Below are 14,682 nucleotides of genomic sequence, written 5' to 3' on the forward strand. Positions count from 1 at the left end.
TTTTTTTTTTTTTTTTTTTTTAGTAATTTTTCTGTTTTGATTTGGTTTTGCTCATGAATAAATATTAGAGTTCGTAGGCACTATGGTCCCAGGGGACACTGGATCTGGGGACCCACGTTGAAGCCCTCAGGAATACCTTGTAGGCTCAGTGGAAGACTGAAGGGGAACCATGACAAGGTTTCAGAAAGCTCCACGTGAGTCAGGAGAGCCAGGAGAAGGCTGGCCATTAGGGAGGCCCATGTCTGAACCATCACCAAGCTAGCCCCCCACTAGTGTTAATGCTGCTGCTCAATCCTTCAGTCAACAAATGTCCTTTGCAACATGTTCTTGAAGATATTCACCGCCAACTTCTGCAAAAATTTTTTTTTAAATGTCTATACTGTTTGGAAAAAAAAAATAGATACTATATATATATATATATATATATAGAGAGAGAGAGAGAGACATATATATACTGAACTTTACCAGTCATACTTCTTTTTCTTGAATTGCATAATTTTAGTTGCAGTTGTTGTGGGGTTCTCTAGTTGTCATACAGAAAAATCTCAAAATTAATAGTAATTATAATATCTAACATTTAAGTGCTGAAAAGAGACCAAGGTACTACAGAGATACTGTTGCTGACCGGATCCCACGGAAAGAAAGGCCAACCTCACAAGCAAATTCACTGCCTGGGGTCACATAGCTAACAAACTCTGAATTTGCAACTCCAAGCTGGTGCTCCTTTTGCTCACGTCAAGCTGCCTGCAAAGGGAAGCTTCACTGATGAGAATTTCCTCAGAGAGGCCATGGAGGGCTTTAAACGACTAGCTTCAAGGTGTTCTACAAAAACAAAATATGAAACGTGTCTTAAGAGACAGTTATGACTCCTTCACACTGTCAAAGAGTTTCCTCGCGCAAAAAGGTATTTCCTGACCACGGGGAGAGAAAATAACCGAGCCTTAAAATGAAAACAACAAAGAAAATGAAATGAGAAGAAAACAAGTGAGAAGTTAACAGTGGGAAGGAACCGTAGGTAACAGGTCTGTGAAAGTCAGCGTATGGTGATGCCACACCATCGTTACGATTCTGTATGTTAAGGTAGGTCTCATCCCACTGAAGGTAATGCTGGGTTTAGCCAGCTTCCAAGAGATGCTTTTTTTATCTTTTGTACCTCAGGAGAGGAAAAAGGAAGAGGATACCAAAAAGATCCTTTAAAATCCATGAAGAGGAAGGACATCATGACCTCTAAGACAGGTACATGTCTAAGTTACAAACAGGAAATAACTAAAATAAATGAGCAACTCCCATGACAACACATGGGAGGAAAGGGGCATCTTAAATTATTTTCTGTGGCTGTGAAAAAACTGAATGCTCATCTGGAAAAGCATTTCCTATGAAGGAAACAGGACAGCACAGTGAAGTGTGAAACGAGAAGGGCACATTCTCTACACCTCCTAAAATAACATATTGGCCATTCATCACTGGAAGCCCAAATCCCCACCCCTCAGATAACACTTTGGGACACAGAGTTCTCTGCATTTGCGCCTTTACGCAACTCATCCTTGGCTGCGTGGGCTGGCGTAAGGTTTCCGATCCCCCTGAAATGGGTGTTGGCAGGGTGCTGGTATGTCACAGCAGTGACAGGTGTCCGAGGTCTCGGGAAATGTCTGAAGTATCTCAGTTACCCTGTGTAGGCACAGGAAGGAGAGATGAGACCTAAAGTCATCTGCAAGGCATATCTGCAAGGGGACCAGGGGAAAACCTCCTGCAGGAGCTGGAGGGTGTGACATGGCCCCGTTTGCTATCCCAAAGCACCAACCTGGCCCATGGGGGTTGTCGATGATGAAGCAATGTCAGCCAGCTGCAGGATAAGCACAGCGCTGGGGATGAGAGGGCTACACAAAGTGATAGAACCAGGGCAATGCCCCATGGAGGCTAAAGAGACAAGGTCTTGACGGTGACATACTGTTCCCCAAGGGGGTGTCTGAATATGCGTGATGGAATGCGGATGTGTCGTGTGTATGTTTTCCACACACTAACTGGGGAAAGGAACAGGTATCAGCTGGGTAAGAGCCAGATTTACTAAACATCCTGCAACACGCCAGACAGTCCCATGGAACACGTGCCTCCATTGAGAAACATGGCAGGAATGTTCCATGGGTACCAAACTCTCCACCCAGCTATCTCAGGGGAGCTGCTGGCAAGGGATGATGGGTGAAGATGGCAAGAAGAGCTGACACTCTGTGTGCCAGATGCTGTGCTCAGTATTTGTGCTCAGAAAAAGCAGTGCACAAGGGACTGGTGGGTTAGCTGGGTCTCGCCCCCATTTCTGCCAGTAAGTTCCCTGCTGATGAAAAAACATTCACTGCTCGGGCCTCTGCATTCCCTCATCAGTGAATGGATGGGGTTCTATTGGAGGAGTCATTTTCCATCTTTAGCTTTCGGCAATAAGACTGTCCTCAATTAGAATCCCAATTTAGAAGAGAGGTAAAAGTTGAGATTCTCTGGCCTCAGGATAGAGATTTAGCAGGACCTCCCCCCCATTCTATAAGGGATGAGCCCCAGGCATCTCTCTGAACGCAGGGTTCCAGAAACCTTGGTTTGGAAAAGGTGACAAACATCTGTTGAGAGCCCTTTGAATGCTTGTATCCTAGATTTAAGATTTGGGTACAAACTGTATGTACACAGGATGAAAAAAGGCAGTGACGTAATGGAAAGAAATTGGTCTTGGAAAACACAGAATCCTAGCCTTGGCACTCGCTGCTCTGAAGTCCATGGCCAAGTCATTTGTAAGCTTCTTGCACTCTTACTCCCTCCTCCACAGAACAGGAATAATGCTGCTAATTTGCAGGGCTCCTTGAAAGATCAGAGATGATCTTTCCACAAGCATTTCCATGGTACTTCCCAAGGGCCAGCCATGGTGTGGGCACAATCTCACTGAATGGTACTGCTCTGAAAAGGACGCTATAACATTCATGATATTGCTCCTTACACATAGGTGAGCCCCTCAGTTAAGCTGGGAAGGTGCAGAGGGAAGAAAGAAACTAGATCTTGCCTCAACAGATTTCATTATGGTTTGCCCCAAAACTCACCGAGGACACTGAAAATTTCCCCCATCATTTTGAGATACCTAGCTTCATCTTCTTGTTAAATTATATGGTATTTTACTAAGTAGCAAAACCAAAATTGTACGGTACACTGGAAATTTACACAGTTGATTCCTAAACAATGCAGGGGTCACAGGTGCCGATGCCCAGGACACAGTCCAAAACCTGCCAGCAACTTTTCACTCCCCCAAAACTCAACTACTAAACAGCCCCCTGTTGATCAAAAGCCTTATCAATAATATAAACAATTAACACATATTTTGTAGGTTATCTGCATTCTCACAATAAAGTTAGCGAGGGAAAAGAAAATGTGACTTTGTAAAACATCATAAGGAAGAGAAAATACATTTACAGTATTTATTGGGGAAAAAGAAAAATGTGTGTAAGTGGACCCAGGCATAAACATTTCCCAAAGACCTGAGATGGCACAATAACTTTTTTTTAGAGAATTCCTGACACATACTATTTTCTTCTGTTTTAATCAATATGAAATGACATTGACCAGTTAAAACAAGATTTTCCCCCAGGGTTAGGGTCCAACTTCCTTATGGCTGCCGGGGTGGGGATGTGAGGTTTTACTCTAAGGCCAAACAGATCACAACATTCTCTCTGAGAAGCCCCATGTGGACACAAGCCACACACACGTCTCCCCCGAGTTAGAAAGCAGAGCTGACTCACGTGCCCAGACGCTCCTCGTGCTTTCGGCTGTCTTTTCCCCACACTTCAATGTCCAAAATGCCCATCCTGTCAGAGAAGTAGTGAAAGTCAAACTGTTCCCGCCACTGCGGATTTGCACTCTTACACAGTGTCTAGAAAACATGCAGTTATAGTATTTATTTTCTTAAAATGCCATTCATCACGACAGAAGCTACATACATTCATTTCATGTCTACCCGGCAAGAGATGGGGACGGTGTGCCCCTCCCTCAGAAAGTTAAACTTTCCGTTTTGGACCGAAAGGGACTTTGAGGTTTCGGGAATTGGCAAACCATCGCTCCCCGTTTAGCTCACCCGCAGATTCAAGTATTTATCGAGCCCTTTAGCAAGAGTGACCCCACCAGAATTACCCCACAAGGAACCATAAATTACAGAGATATTATAGACATATTAAACATATCTCAATAGACAGTTACAGGAGTTCTCTCACAAAATATACTCCTCATTGGTTAATCAAATGCAAGTAAGTATCAATTTTATTAGCACATCCATTCAGTGCTGGCATAAGAAGTCCATAATTTAGGAGGTTGAGGTGTTCATTGCATTGCTTCTGATGCATTGCATGAGAAACCTGTCCCTGGGCCATTGCTGCCTGGTTTTAAATCTGAGTTTACTGAGTCCAGACACTTGAGCGAGAGAAAGACAAAGAAGCCCCAGGATGGCCGCACCGAAAAAGTTAACAGCCTGGTCTGAAAACTCCACAAGGGTTTCTGTGTTCTCCCGGTGACTGCGAATTGCTTATGGGTTTGATACCTTAGCAGCATTTTTTTTTTAATTTTGTTATTATTACTATTATTATTTTGCTTTTGTTTCACTGACCCAGAGACTGAAATTGTTAATAAAACGGAGCAAGAATGCTATGCACGGACTATCAGAAGAACTAAGTCAACTGTTAATCCAAGCACCAAACTGGTTCTGCAAGGGAAAACGGGGACAACTCAGACGTCGGCTGTAGCCAACATCATGTAATATCTTTTAAGCTCTTTCTCACATTGAGCTTAATATATCAGATCACAGAATTTAGAAACCACAGGAAAAAAAATATTCGACCACAAATTAAATGTGATATTCCCCAAGGGGGTACTGGAGCAAATACTGGACTCATTCTGCATTTTACCTTCGTCCAAAGGGCTAAGTGTACTTAGAGATGAATAATTTTTCTATAAATCCTTAGCCTGACCCTGGCTGGCTAAAGGAATCTTAGTAGAGAGACGTGTTCACTCTGGATACATTCACTGTCAGATACAGCCTGAAACTACCTGATTAAAATAATCATCTGCCTCATTCTGCTGTAACTCACCCAGAATTTTTTTAACATTTCTCAAAACTGATGCTCCAGTGTGAGCTTCAATTCTTTACTCTTTGTGGTGGAGTTAGTGATGTTTAATGTTTGATTTTGCACTGAAGAGCGTGCAGCAGAAACAATCTTTTGCCCTCCAAATCATTTCCCAACTACATCTGTCTGCATGTTCCATCCTCTACACTGGAAAGCCCAAATTACAAATATCCTCGGGTCTATTTTCAAAATCTTCCACCAGTGCTTTTTTTATTTTTGCTTCTTTGTTTTTGATTTTTGGTTTTGTTTTTTTTTTGTTTTTTGTTTTGTTTTTTTTTTTTTCCTATGTGGCTTTGGGCAAGTGACTTAACTTTCTGGTACCCTCATTCCCCCAACCCATAAAAACCTAGGAAATATTCCCGTCTGACAGTTATGCAAAACGAATTCATTACCATGGTTTGGAGACTATGGTTTTTGAAATAAAAACCACACCAAATTACTAAGATTAAAAATTAAGTGGAATTTGTTTCAGGAGAGTAAGATGATTGAGTTCTAAAGGCAGCTAAAAATACCATTACTTTTGTTCAAAAAAAATCACTAATACTTCAGTTTAAAAAAAAAAAATTACAGCAACCAGCATCAAATGTCCATTTTTGGTGTTAATACTAACAAGTAAGAGAAAGCAAAAAGTATATGATTTTAAAAATATTTTTCATTATCTCAAGTGTTTTCACCCAAATATATTACATGATTTTATTTTTGTAGGATTTTGAAAATATTTAGTTATCCCTTTCCTGCAATCTTTGAAATGTTTGCTTATTTTCAAAATGAAAATAAATCCTGCAACCCAATATGTTATTTAATAAGTTTTCTCTAACTCCAGTTACTATATTAAAATAAATTATGCTAAGCAACCCAATAGGTATATTAATTGTCTACAGCTATATAATTCTTCTGTTGTCTGGAATGCTCCTAATTAAGTTACGAGGGCTAAAACTAAATTTCTCCTCTTCTTGTGAAATTCAAAGTGGAAAACATTTTTTTTTCAGTTCCTTTATTATGAAAGATCTTGCACTTCTTAAGGAATTGACAGAACTTACCTTACTTTTATACCTCTGATCTCCCAGTTTTAACTGGACAAACATCTCTGTCATGCTTCCTCCTGCAACATCCTTCCCTTCCAACAACGTTATACTTATAATCCCGTTCCAGAGTTGGTTCTTTCTCAGTGACTCTGAGAGCCGCAGGTTGCGTATCAAAGAGGACTAAAGCAAAGAAGGAAGATGACATATAAACTTGCTGATAATTCTTGAGTGTGACTTTGGTGATCACAGGAATTCCAGCTTTCAGTATGGGATTAGGAATAGCACTCCCTGACTGTCAAAGTGTTAAGAGTCTTCATCGATTTTGCAAACCTGCAAGCACAGTTACGTGATTTCCTTCTTGAGCCCTGGACTTGTAACAATACAGTGAAGGATGATTGGGAGCAACACTTGGTTTGGCACTGGCCTCTACTCCCACCCAGATGTGCTCCTTGGTAGGAATCAGGGCCTTCTGCTATTTTAATAGTAGGAAGGGAGGAAAAGCATTCTGGGAAACAGAGAGAAAAGGGCAAGGCACTGCTTGCAAGGAAACAAAATTCCTGCGGGTACTTAGAAATAACGGTTTTGAATTTATCCTTCACACTTGAATCTGTCCACACTTCCCCGTATTCCTTGGGCTACTACTAAAAAGTCCTGCACCACCGTGAGATTCACAACTCCTGATCCTGCCTGCCATCAGCTAACAAGGCAAATGAGCTCTGCAGATCTGCAGGGAGGGGAAGGACGTAGAAAGCACTTAGCATGGTGCCTGGGATCCAGTAGAGATTCAGTAACTGTTAACTTATTTTTTTTCTCCTTTTCTAAATTATATTACTCATGCACACTCACACACCCCTTAAACAATATAGAAAAAAGCAAACATCGCCTATTATTAAATTATAAAGAGGACAAGCACACTTTATTTTTAATTTCCATTATGTAAATTTTTAAACATACACAAAGGCAGAGAAAATGGTATATAAATCTCCACGTACTTATTCATCTGATTCAACATTTTTGCCAATCTGATTTCATGTATCCCTTCCCTCGTTCTCTCTGGCTGAAATATTTGAGCGCAAAAATCCATATTTGTTTTTCCATAAGCACCACGCCATGATCACACTCCACAAAAGTAACCATAATTCCCTTACTATCGTGAAATACCCAGCACCCATTCACATGTCCCTGAAGATCTCAACCATGTCTTTTTTACGGTGAGTTTGCCAGAACGAGGATCCCCGCACGCTCTGCACACGCCATTATTTGGCGGAGTTCATTTATGTTTGCCGCTCGATACGTGAAATGGTACGAGCAGAGACTGCTTTATTTGAAGGAGAAATAAATGGACTGAAGAATGTAAATGGCATCAAGTATCACAGGGAAGCAATGCATTTCTAACACTATATATTCATTCCCTGTCATCTGCTCAATATATCTTCGAGATCATTCAGACACCAATTTGCTCGGACACCAGTTAGTCACAATTTATCACAACAAATGGTATGTCAGTATCATATTAATTATATCCCAGCTTACCTCATCCAACACATGTCACTCCACCACTTTTAAAAAATGATACAGCAGGGCCACCCCAACCATTTGGCGGGTCCTTTTGTGACTACCTTTAAACAAAACACATTCAAGGAAATCTACACTCTCAAACTTCACAACTGTGTTGCTTTTCTCTTAAGATGCAGGCACAGGCACGCACGTGCACATGCGCACGCGCACGCGCGTACACACACACACACACACACACACACACGATTTGGAGGTGCTGAGACAGAGCCGGGACTTTCAAAAGAAAAAAAAAAAAATCCCTGCCCTTGGGAGAACATGGATGATCTTTTCTTAACTTCTGTTTCCAGTTCGGTTGTACATAGAATATATTCACTAACAAAACTTTACGAAATAATTAAAGTTAAGCAATTTTATGGTTATTAAAAAGACAGCATATAAATAGACACATATATGAACAGATATGCATATGCGTTTGTAACTCTGAATGTGACCATATAGAGCTGGATACGTTGAATATATTTTATACCTTATTAAGTACCTGGGCTGAAAATCTCTCTTTAAAAGGAAAATGAGGTTTTGATTCGTATATCCTGCTACAATTCTCTATTTTTAACTTTTTTTTTCTGGAAGTTTGACTTGCCAACCAAGAAGCTAAACCATGACCTGTCCCATGGCCATGCTTCAAAGCTCCGACAGATATATTCCTCCCTAAACACTGCAACTATTTCAAAATCCTTTTTATAAAGAAGGGAGTAATGTCCACATGGGATCAAAGGGCATCTTACAGTCTGGCAATTGCCTAAGAAAAATGGCACTGCTTCCATGAAATATGCCCTAAAATAATTTTGTGGCTCGGTATGTCCTAATTTCAAATTGGATGTTTATCTTGGAAAGGCTTCTATCTAACTTGTCCATAAAACAGCCCCACTTAGCTCTATGAGCTCTGTGAAAATGGAATCCAAAGCTGGTTATTAAGGGGGCCGAGAGATAGGTTCCATATGGCAGAACAGCATGGGAGGGCAAGGCAAAGGCCTACATCAGGCGCGGCTTGGCTGGAGCTCCTGATCTATCCACGGACACTCGTTGCATTACACCATAACATCTGGATTATTGCTTGTAATGTCCCTGGGAAATATCCACTTTCCATCAAAGCCTTTATCTATCTCAGTCGGACTTTGAACATTTTAGTATTTAATGCAGTCATGTTTGATGTGACGGACTTGGTCTTTGCTGTCCAAGATTTTTTTTTCCCCCTTACTTAAGGCAGGGTAGGAAAGTGAACTATTTATTGCAGAGTTGCCAGATAGAAAAAGAACACAAGGACTTTATTCTCCTTACACTACCCTTGACCTTTCTGCAAAAGCCACTACAAGGTTATGTCCAAATGAAGTTTTGTCTAGGAGCAACGTATTTGGGGGGCGGGGGTGTTTTAAAGAAGTGTCTTAATTACTTTAACATGTATTTGTCTTCAGCCTTGAGACAAGTGATGAACCTTAAGCAAGGAGCCGTTGGGGGAAGGGCGGGTATTGTGAGAGCCCATCCTCTGTGTGCTCTGATGCAGACCTGGGCTCCCCAAATCTTTTGTGCTCTTCAAACAATCCCTGTCTCCCCACAATAAATCCACTCCCCTGCACTCACTCAGCTAACTCCATAGTTCAGGTTTTCACGTCTGTGCCTGAGCCTATAAGTGAAATTTGTCATCTTAATGCAGCCTGGAATGTGAAAGGAGAGAAGGAAATGACCCATCAAAGGAGAAGCCCATCCCACCTGCGCTGAAACAGACACCAGGAGATAGAGCAAAGTTTCTGGGTCCTGACCCTAATTTCTCAGCCAACATAAAGGATAAAATATAGTACATCAGGGTTTTGTTATTTTTCTCCTTCCTCCCTAAAGATCGGAACATTTCACTCTTTCTATGTTGCTTCATTCATAGGTGCTCTCTCTTCCTTAACACCCACCCCAGCAAACCCACACCCTTCCTCTGAACAGAAATTGTAACTTCCACCCAAAACGCACACGTTCGTTATGACCAGTGAATACAAGGTACGATATTTAACTTAGTGACATCCTGACTTTCACGGGGCACCTGGATGGTTCAGTTGGTTAAGGGTCCACCTCTCGGCTCAGGTCATGGTCTGGTCTCCGGGTTGTGGGATCTAGTCCCACGTGAGGTTCCACACTCAGCAGGGAGCCATCTGTCTGCTTGAGATTCTCTCTCTCCCTCTCCCTCTACCTCTCCTTCCCTCACGCACCCTCTCTCTCTTTCTCTCTAAAATAAATATATCTTTAAAAAAAAAAAAAGAAAGAAAAGAAACACGGACTTTCAGAAAAATGAAAAGCTTCAGGCACAATCTACTTCTGAGTCACAACAATCCCAGGGACAAGGAACGGTTAAAAAAAAGGGAGCAAAGGTGAAGGGAAGTGCTGCGGAGAAACATCACAAGTTTGTGATCTAGGCACAGGCTCTGAAAACAGTGAACGACTATCATTCCTGGGATATATAAAATGGATTATGGCTTGGCCACATGCATTTCTGGAGGATTTCGGCCAAGTGCTGTACTGGGGAGATGGTGGTGTGGATCCCCGTCTCTTGGCATGACTGCAGAAGAAAACCCAGAAATGACAGGCATGTCAGCAAGGTGCATCCTCTCCGTCGTGGGCCAGGAAGGATGGCAGAAGGGTTAGGAGTAAAAAAACATCTTGAAAGGAGTAGCATGCGGTCCAGGAGCTGGGGCCACAACCTGTAGTCGCCAAAAGCAACGTGACAGTGGCCTACACCGAAGTCTGGAACAGATCACGCCGACCAACACCAGAGGACGGGTATCCAAAGCACTCCCTTGGGTGGGACAAAATACCAACCAAATTTTAAAAGATAGGATCAAAAAAGAGGGGCAGCGGGAAAATATGTGTACAACATCCTTCTAGGAAGGCATACCTACTAGGTGCCAAATACCGTGTGGGTTCTTTTTCTATGATCTCGGTTACTGGAGTATAAAAATAGGTGTCCTAACACCACCAATGTGCCCTATTTTGACTCTCATTAGTTCCTTTTCCTAAGTCACTGTGAGAAGAGAAGTGTCAGTGGAAACAAATGCATGGGAAAAAAATTAACTAACTTTGTAAGCTAAATGAACAATAAAACAAGATTCAACTCTGTTGGCATTGCTTAGAAAAGCTAAGGGAGAACATTCAGTCTATAAGAGGTTTCCCTAAAATAGCCCTTCCAAGCTTTTTTTTTTCCCCCCACATGTAAAACAACTGTTCATTGTCAACAGCTTTTATAAGATGACATGAGAAGATCCATACATTCATGCAACAGGCTCCCAGAGAAGCTCCTCTTGGCAGTTTCTTACATCAGCCGAAGAGGATCCTGTAGGCATAAATTCTCTTAGAACCACACGAAAAAAATCTCTGCGTCAGGACATAAAGAAAGCCTTTTAAATTTCCCACAAGGACATGGACATGGACCATGAGATTTATACTTGTACATGAGAACTAGATTATAGTCCCAAGGATAATGAACAACTACAGGTTGTACAGATACATCAGCTAGAAAAGCCTTCCAGGAAATTTAACATTTTTTTCATTGTGGAAAAAAAAAACTACCATTGCTCAGTTTTTGCACTCCAAAATAAAAAAAAATAAAGATTTTGAAAACATTTGATACAGTCTATAAATACCCACTTCTCAGGGATTAGGACCAGGAAATTGCTCTCACGCATTTCCTACCCTTAAAAACGAAAATGAAAAAAAAAAAAAAAGATAAAAGAAAAAGAAAAGAAGGCCGCCTGATTCAACGAGATCTTCTTTTTCACCCTAACCCCTAGGAAGTTCAACGTTAAATGCTATGCACGTATGCAGTAACATGAAGTCTGCAGTATTTCTGGATTCCCTTCTGTGTTCCCCATTTCTGTGTGTCTCCTTCAGGTACAATACTTCAAGGGCATCCCTACCCAGGACCCACCATACCTCCCTCTACTGCAAAGCAAGCAAGGCGTTCACTCTCAGGCTTCTGCAATGGGCAGGGCTGGCCCCTGAGTACCTTTGGGCATTTTGCATGCCAGGAACTGCACTCACTTTGCACTAATTCCAGCCCTACCTAAGACCTGTTAAATGTCAAATCTAAGTCCTAACAGCTTTGTCTTGTAGCTTCTAGCTTTGTCTCCTCCTCTTCCCAACACCCATGCCATACCCAAGTCCACCCTGGTGGTTCTCAAACTTGATCGTGCTACAAAATCACCTGCAAGGCTTGCTGGAAGACTGTTAGGGTCCAACCGCAGAGTCTCTGATCCAAGAGGTCCACAATGGTGGGAGGGTGGGGTGGGTCACAAATTCACATTTCTAACAATATCCAGGGGATGCTGATGCTGCTGGTCCCAGGGGCTCTACTTTGAAAACCCAATTGGTTGAAGCTTGATAATAAATGCTTCGGCGCACTTGGGAGGGGCCACATTATTTTATATGGTCGTATCTCAATTCACTTCTTCCTCCCTCTCATTTGGGAAGATTCACCGCAGTCCTTCTCTGTCCCCAGCATTCAGCCCACCTGCAAGGCCAATATACAGTCTAACCACAGCCTCTGAAGACCCCTACGTCCCTACAGGCTTGTCTCCTGCTGACTCAGCAATCACACAGCCAAGTCCATGTCACCTTTGAATCCTCAGGACAACATTCCGGCCAACTTAGTGTGTGCTCTGTGACAGGGTTTGGGCCGAAGTTGACTCTTATGTCACTGAGAGGAGACATTTGGTGAGAAGTTTAGGGAGGAAGCGGCTCTGTTTTTCTAGTCCGGAGCACACGTGTGATTAGAGAGGGCTAACAGATTCATGGCCTTACCTGAGCATGACTGAGGCCCCCAGAAATGAGGAAAGGCCCTAGAGGTCTTTCTACCCAGAGAGATAGTTATATGGATTTATAGACTGCCTTTCAGAAATCCTAGATGTCAGATAGAAACAGAGGGATAAATGGACCAAAGGAATAAAAGAGAAGGAAAACAGAGAGGGATGACCTAAATTCATGAAGAATCCTTATCCTGGGACTCATGAATCTTACGAAATAATGGCAATTTTAAAAGTATCCCAAAAAGCCAGGGCGCCTGGGTGGCTCCGTGGGTTAAGGCCTGTGCCTTCAGCTCGGGTCATGATCCCAGGGTCTTAGGATCGAGCCCTGCATCGGGCTCTCTGCTCAGCAGGGAGCCTGCTTCCCTTTCTCTCTCTCTCTGCCTGCCTCTCTGCCTACTTGTGATCTCTGTCCATCAAATAAATAAATAAATAAAATATTTTTTAAAAAAGTATCCCAAAAAGCCAATAACAAAGCCCCTTTAGGTTGCACCAGAATCCAAAGGGAAAAGAGAACCACAACGGATACTGAAAATAGAGGGGATATAATGCAGACATCTGCTCTCCCAGGTATAGGATGCCTGGGAGACCAAACAGACATGGCTAAGAAAACCTAAGTGGGCAACAGAAGGAAGCTCTCCCCAACATTCTGGGGCTGGAAACGGGGGAGGACAAAATTTCCCTGCCAAGGTCCAGAGAATAAATATTCAGGCTTCAGGCTGTTAAGTCTCTGTCCCAACTATAGTACGCCAGTCCTGCCAAGTAGAGACAATGCTGACACAGACGGGTACAGCTCTATTGCGACATTACTCGCAAACGCGGACCTAGGGCTGGATTTGTGCCCTTAGGTCGAGGTTCTGCAAGCCCTGGGTAGTGAGGCAGGAAGAGTAAACACTAGGGTCAGGCTCATGGTAGAAGCTGAAACCATGGCAGGTCTAAGAGAAAATGCAAAACATGGTCCATGTCCAGATACCACATGAAACAGAGGGAAAAACAGAAATACCCTGGAAATTCTCCTACGTGGTAGTATCTTAACAATTCCTCTCATGGTGTAAAGTCAGCTGGAGGCCACCTGACAGGTGAACCTAGAAAACATATCCTGTGGTTATCAGCCTTTGTAATAACAGAGAGGAACAAAGATACAAGAATATGAAGCTGGACAGCTCAAAGACTGGGACCACTAGTGAACTAATTTCATACATAAAAGTGGTATAGGTCAGGTCTCTTACTTCGGATTACTGATATACCCAGTATAAACCAATGGTCAAAAGATGGGTTATGGGGGCGCCTGGGTGGCTCAGTGGGTTAAGCTGCTGCCTTCGGCTCAGGTCATGATCTCTGGGTCCTGGGATCGAGCCCCGCATCGGGCTCTCTGCTCAGCAGGGAGCCTGCTTCCTCCTCTCTCTCTGCCTGCCTCTCTTCCTGCTTGTGATCTCTGTCTGTCAAATAAATAAATAAAATCTTTAAAAAAAAAAAGATGGGTTATGTAAAAAATCGAGATTTATTGCAGAGCAAATGCATGTACAGTAAAGGAAATTCTAGGAAACGGGAATTGTGGTTGGCCACAGGACCAGCAAAGGCCCAAAGAAAGCACAGGGGAAGGGTGTGGGTGTGGGTGTGTGTGCATGGATTTCTGAATACAGTCAGTGATTTCTCAGTTCCATCTTTTATCATTATGGGTTTTTTTTCCCCCATTAAACTATCTGATATTAGAGAAGTCACTGTTGTTAATTTTCTATGTGTTACATGCATTAGAAAGAGAGTAAGATTTGGAAACAGATCTCTTCACAGAAAAGATTATAAATATCCAAATATCTAAAATATCTATTTATCTAAATAAAATAAGTATCTATTTAATAAAATAAATATCTACTTATCTAAACAAATATCTAAAAAGAGCTAGTTAACTGATTCAGGCCCTGTTAAATCAGATTCTCAATTCTCATGTTAAAATGCTCATCAGAAGGTAAACAGAGACTCTGGGTGAAACTAAAACCTACTTTGTTAAAGGCAATCTCTCCATATTTACTACATTATGGTTAAGGTCAATAGAATAAGAAAACACTTTAGAAGAGACGCTGCCATTCTGGGCCCCTTTGGATGGTGCAAAATTATAAACTTATGGGGTTTAAGAGGGAATTACCTAAATAAAGTTAAGCC

General features: G+C 42.1%; 1 protein-coding gene across 3 annotated transcripts in view; it reads right to left on the reverse strand.

Annotated features, from left to right (window-relative positions):
• Window positions 1-14,682, reverse strand: part of MCTP2 (multiple C2 and transmembrane domain containing 2) — a 239,285-nt gene that overhangs the window by 124,107 nt on the left and 100,496 nt on the right. For 2 of the 3 annotated variants that reach the window (XM_032842343.1, XM_032842341.1), the window contains 2 exons: window positions 6,182-6,346; window positions 3,768-3,898 (listed from right to left, as the gene is read on the reverse strand). In XM_032842343.1, coding sequence (XP_032698234.1) covers window positions 3,768-3,898; window positions 6,182-6,346 — 296 coding nt within the window. Of the gene's footprint in view, window positions 1-3,767; window positions 3,899-6,181; window positions 6,607-14,682 lie in introns of those variants that run through there. The other variant, XM_032842344.1, reaches the window with a different exon arrangement.

Source organism: Lontra canadensis, unplaced genomic scaffold, assembly GCF_010015895.1.
Source record: "Lontra canadensis isolate GAN:19392208 unplaced genomic scaffold, GSC_riverotter_1.0 scaffold128, whole genome shotgun sequence".
Lineage (NCBI taxonomy): Eukaryota > Metazoa > Chordata > Mammalia > Carnivora > Mustelidae > Lontra > Lontra canadensis.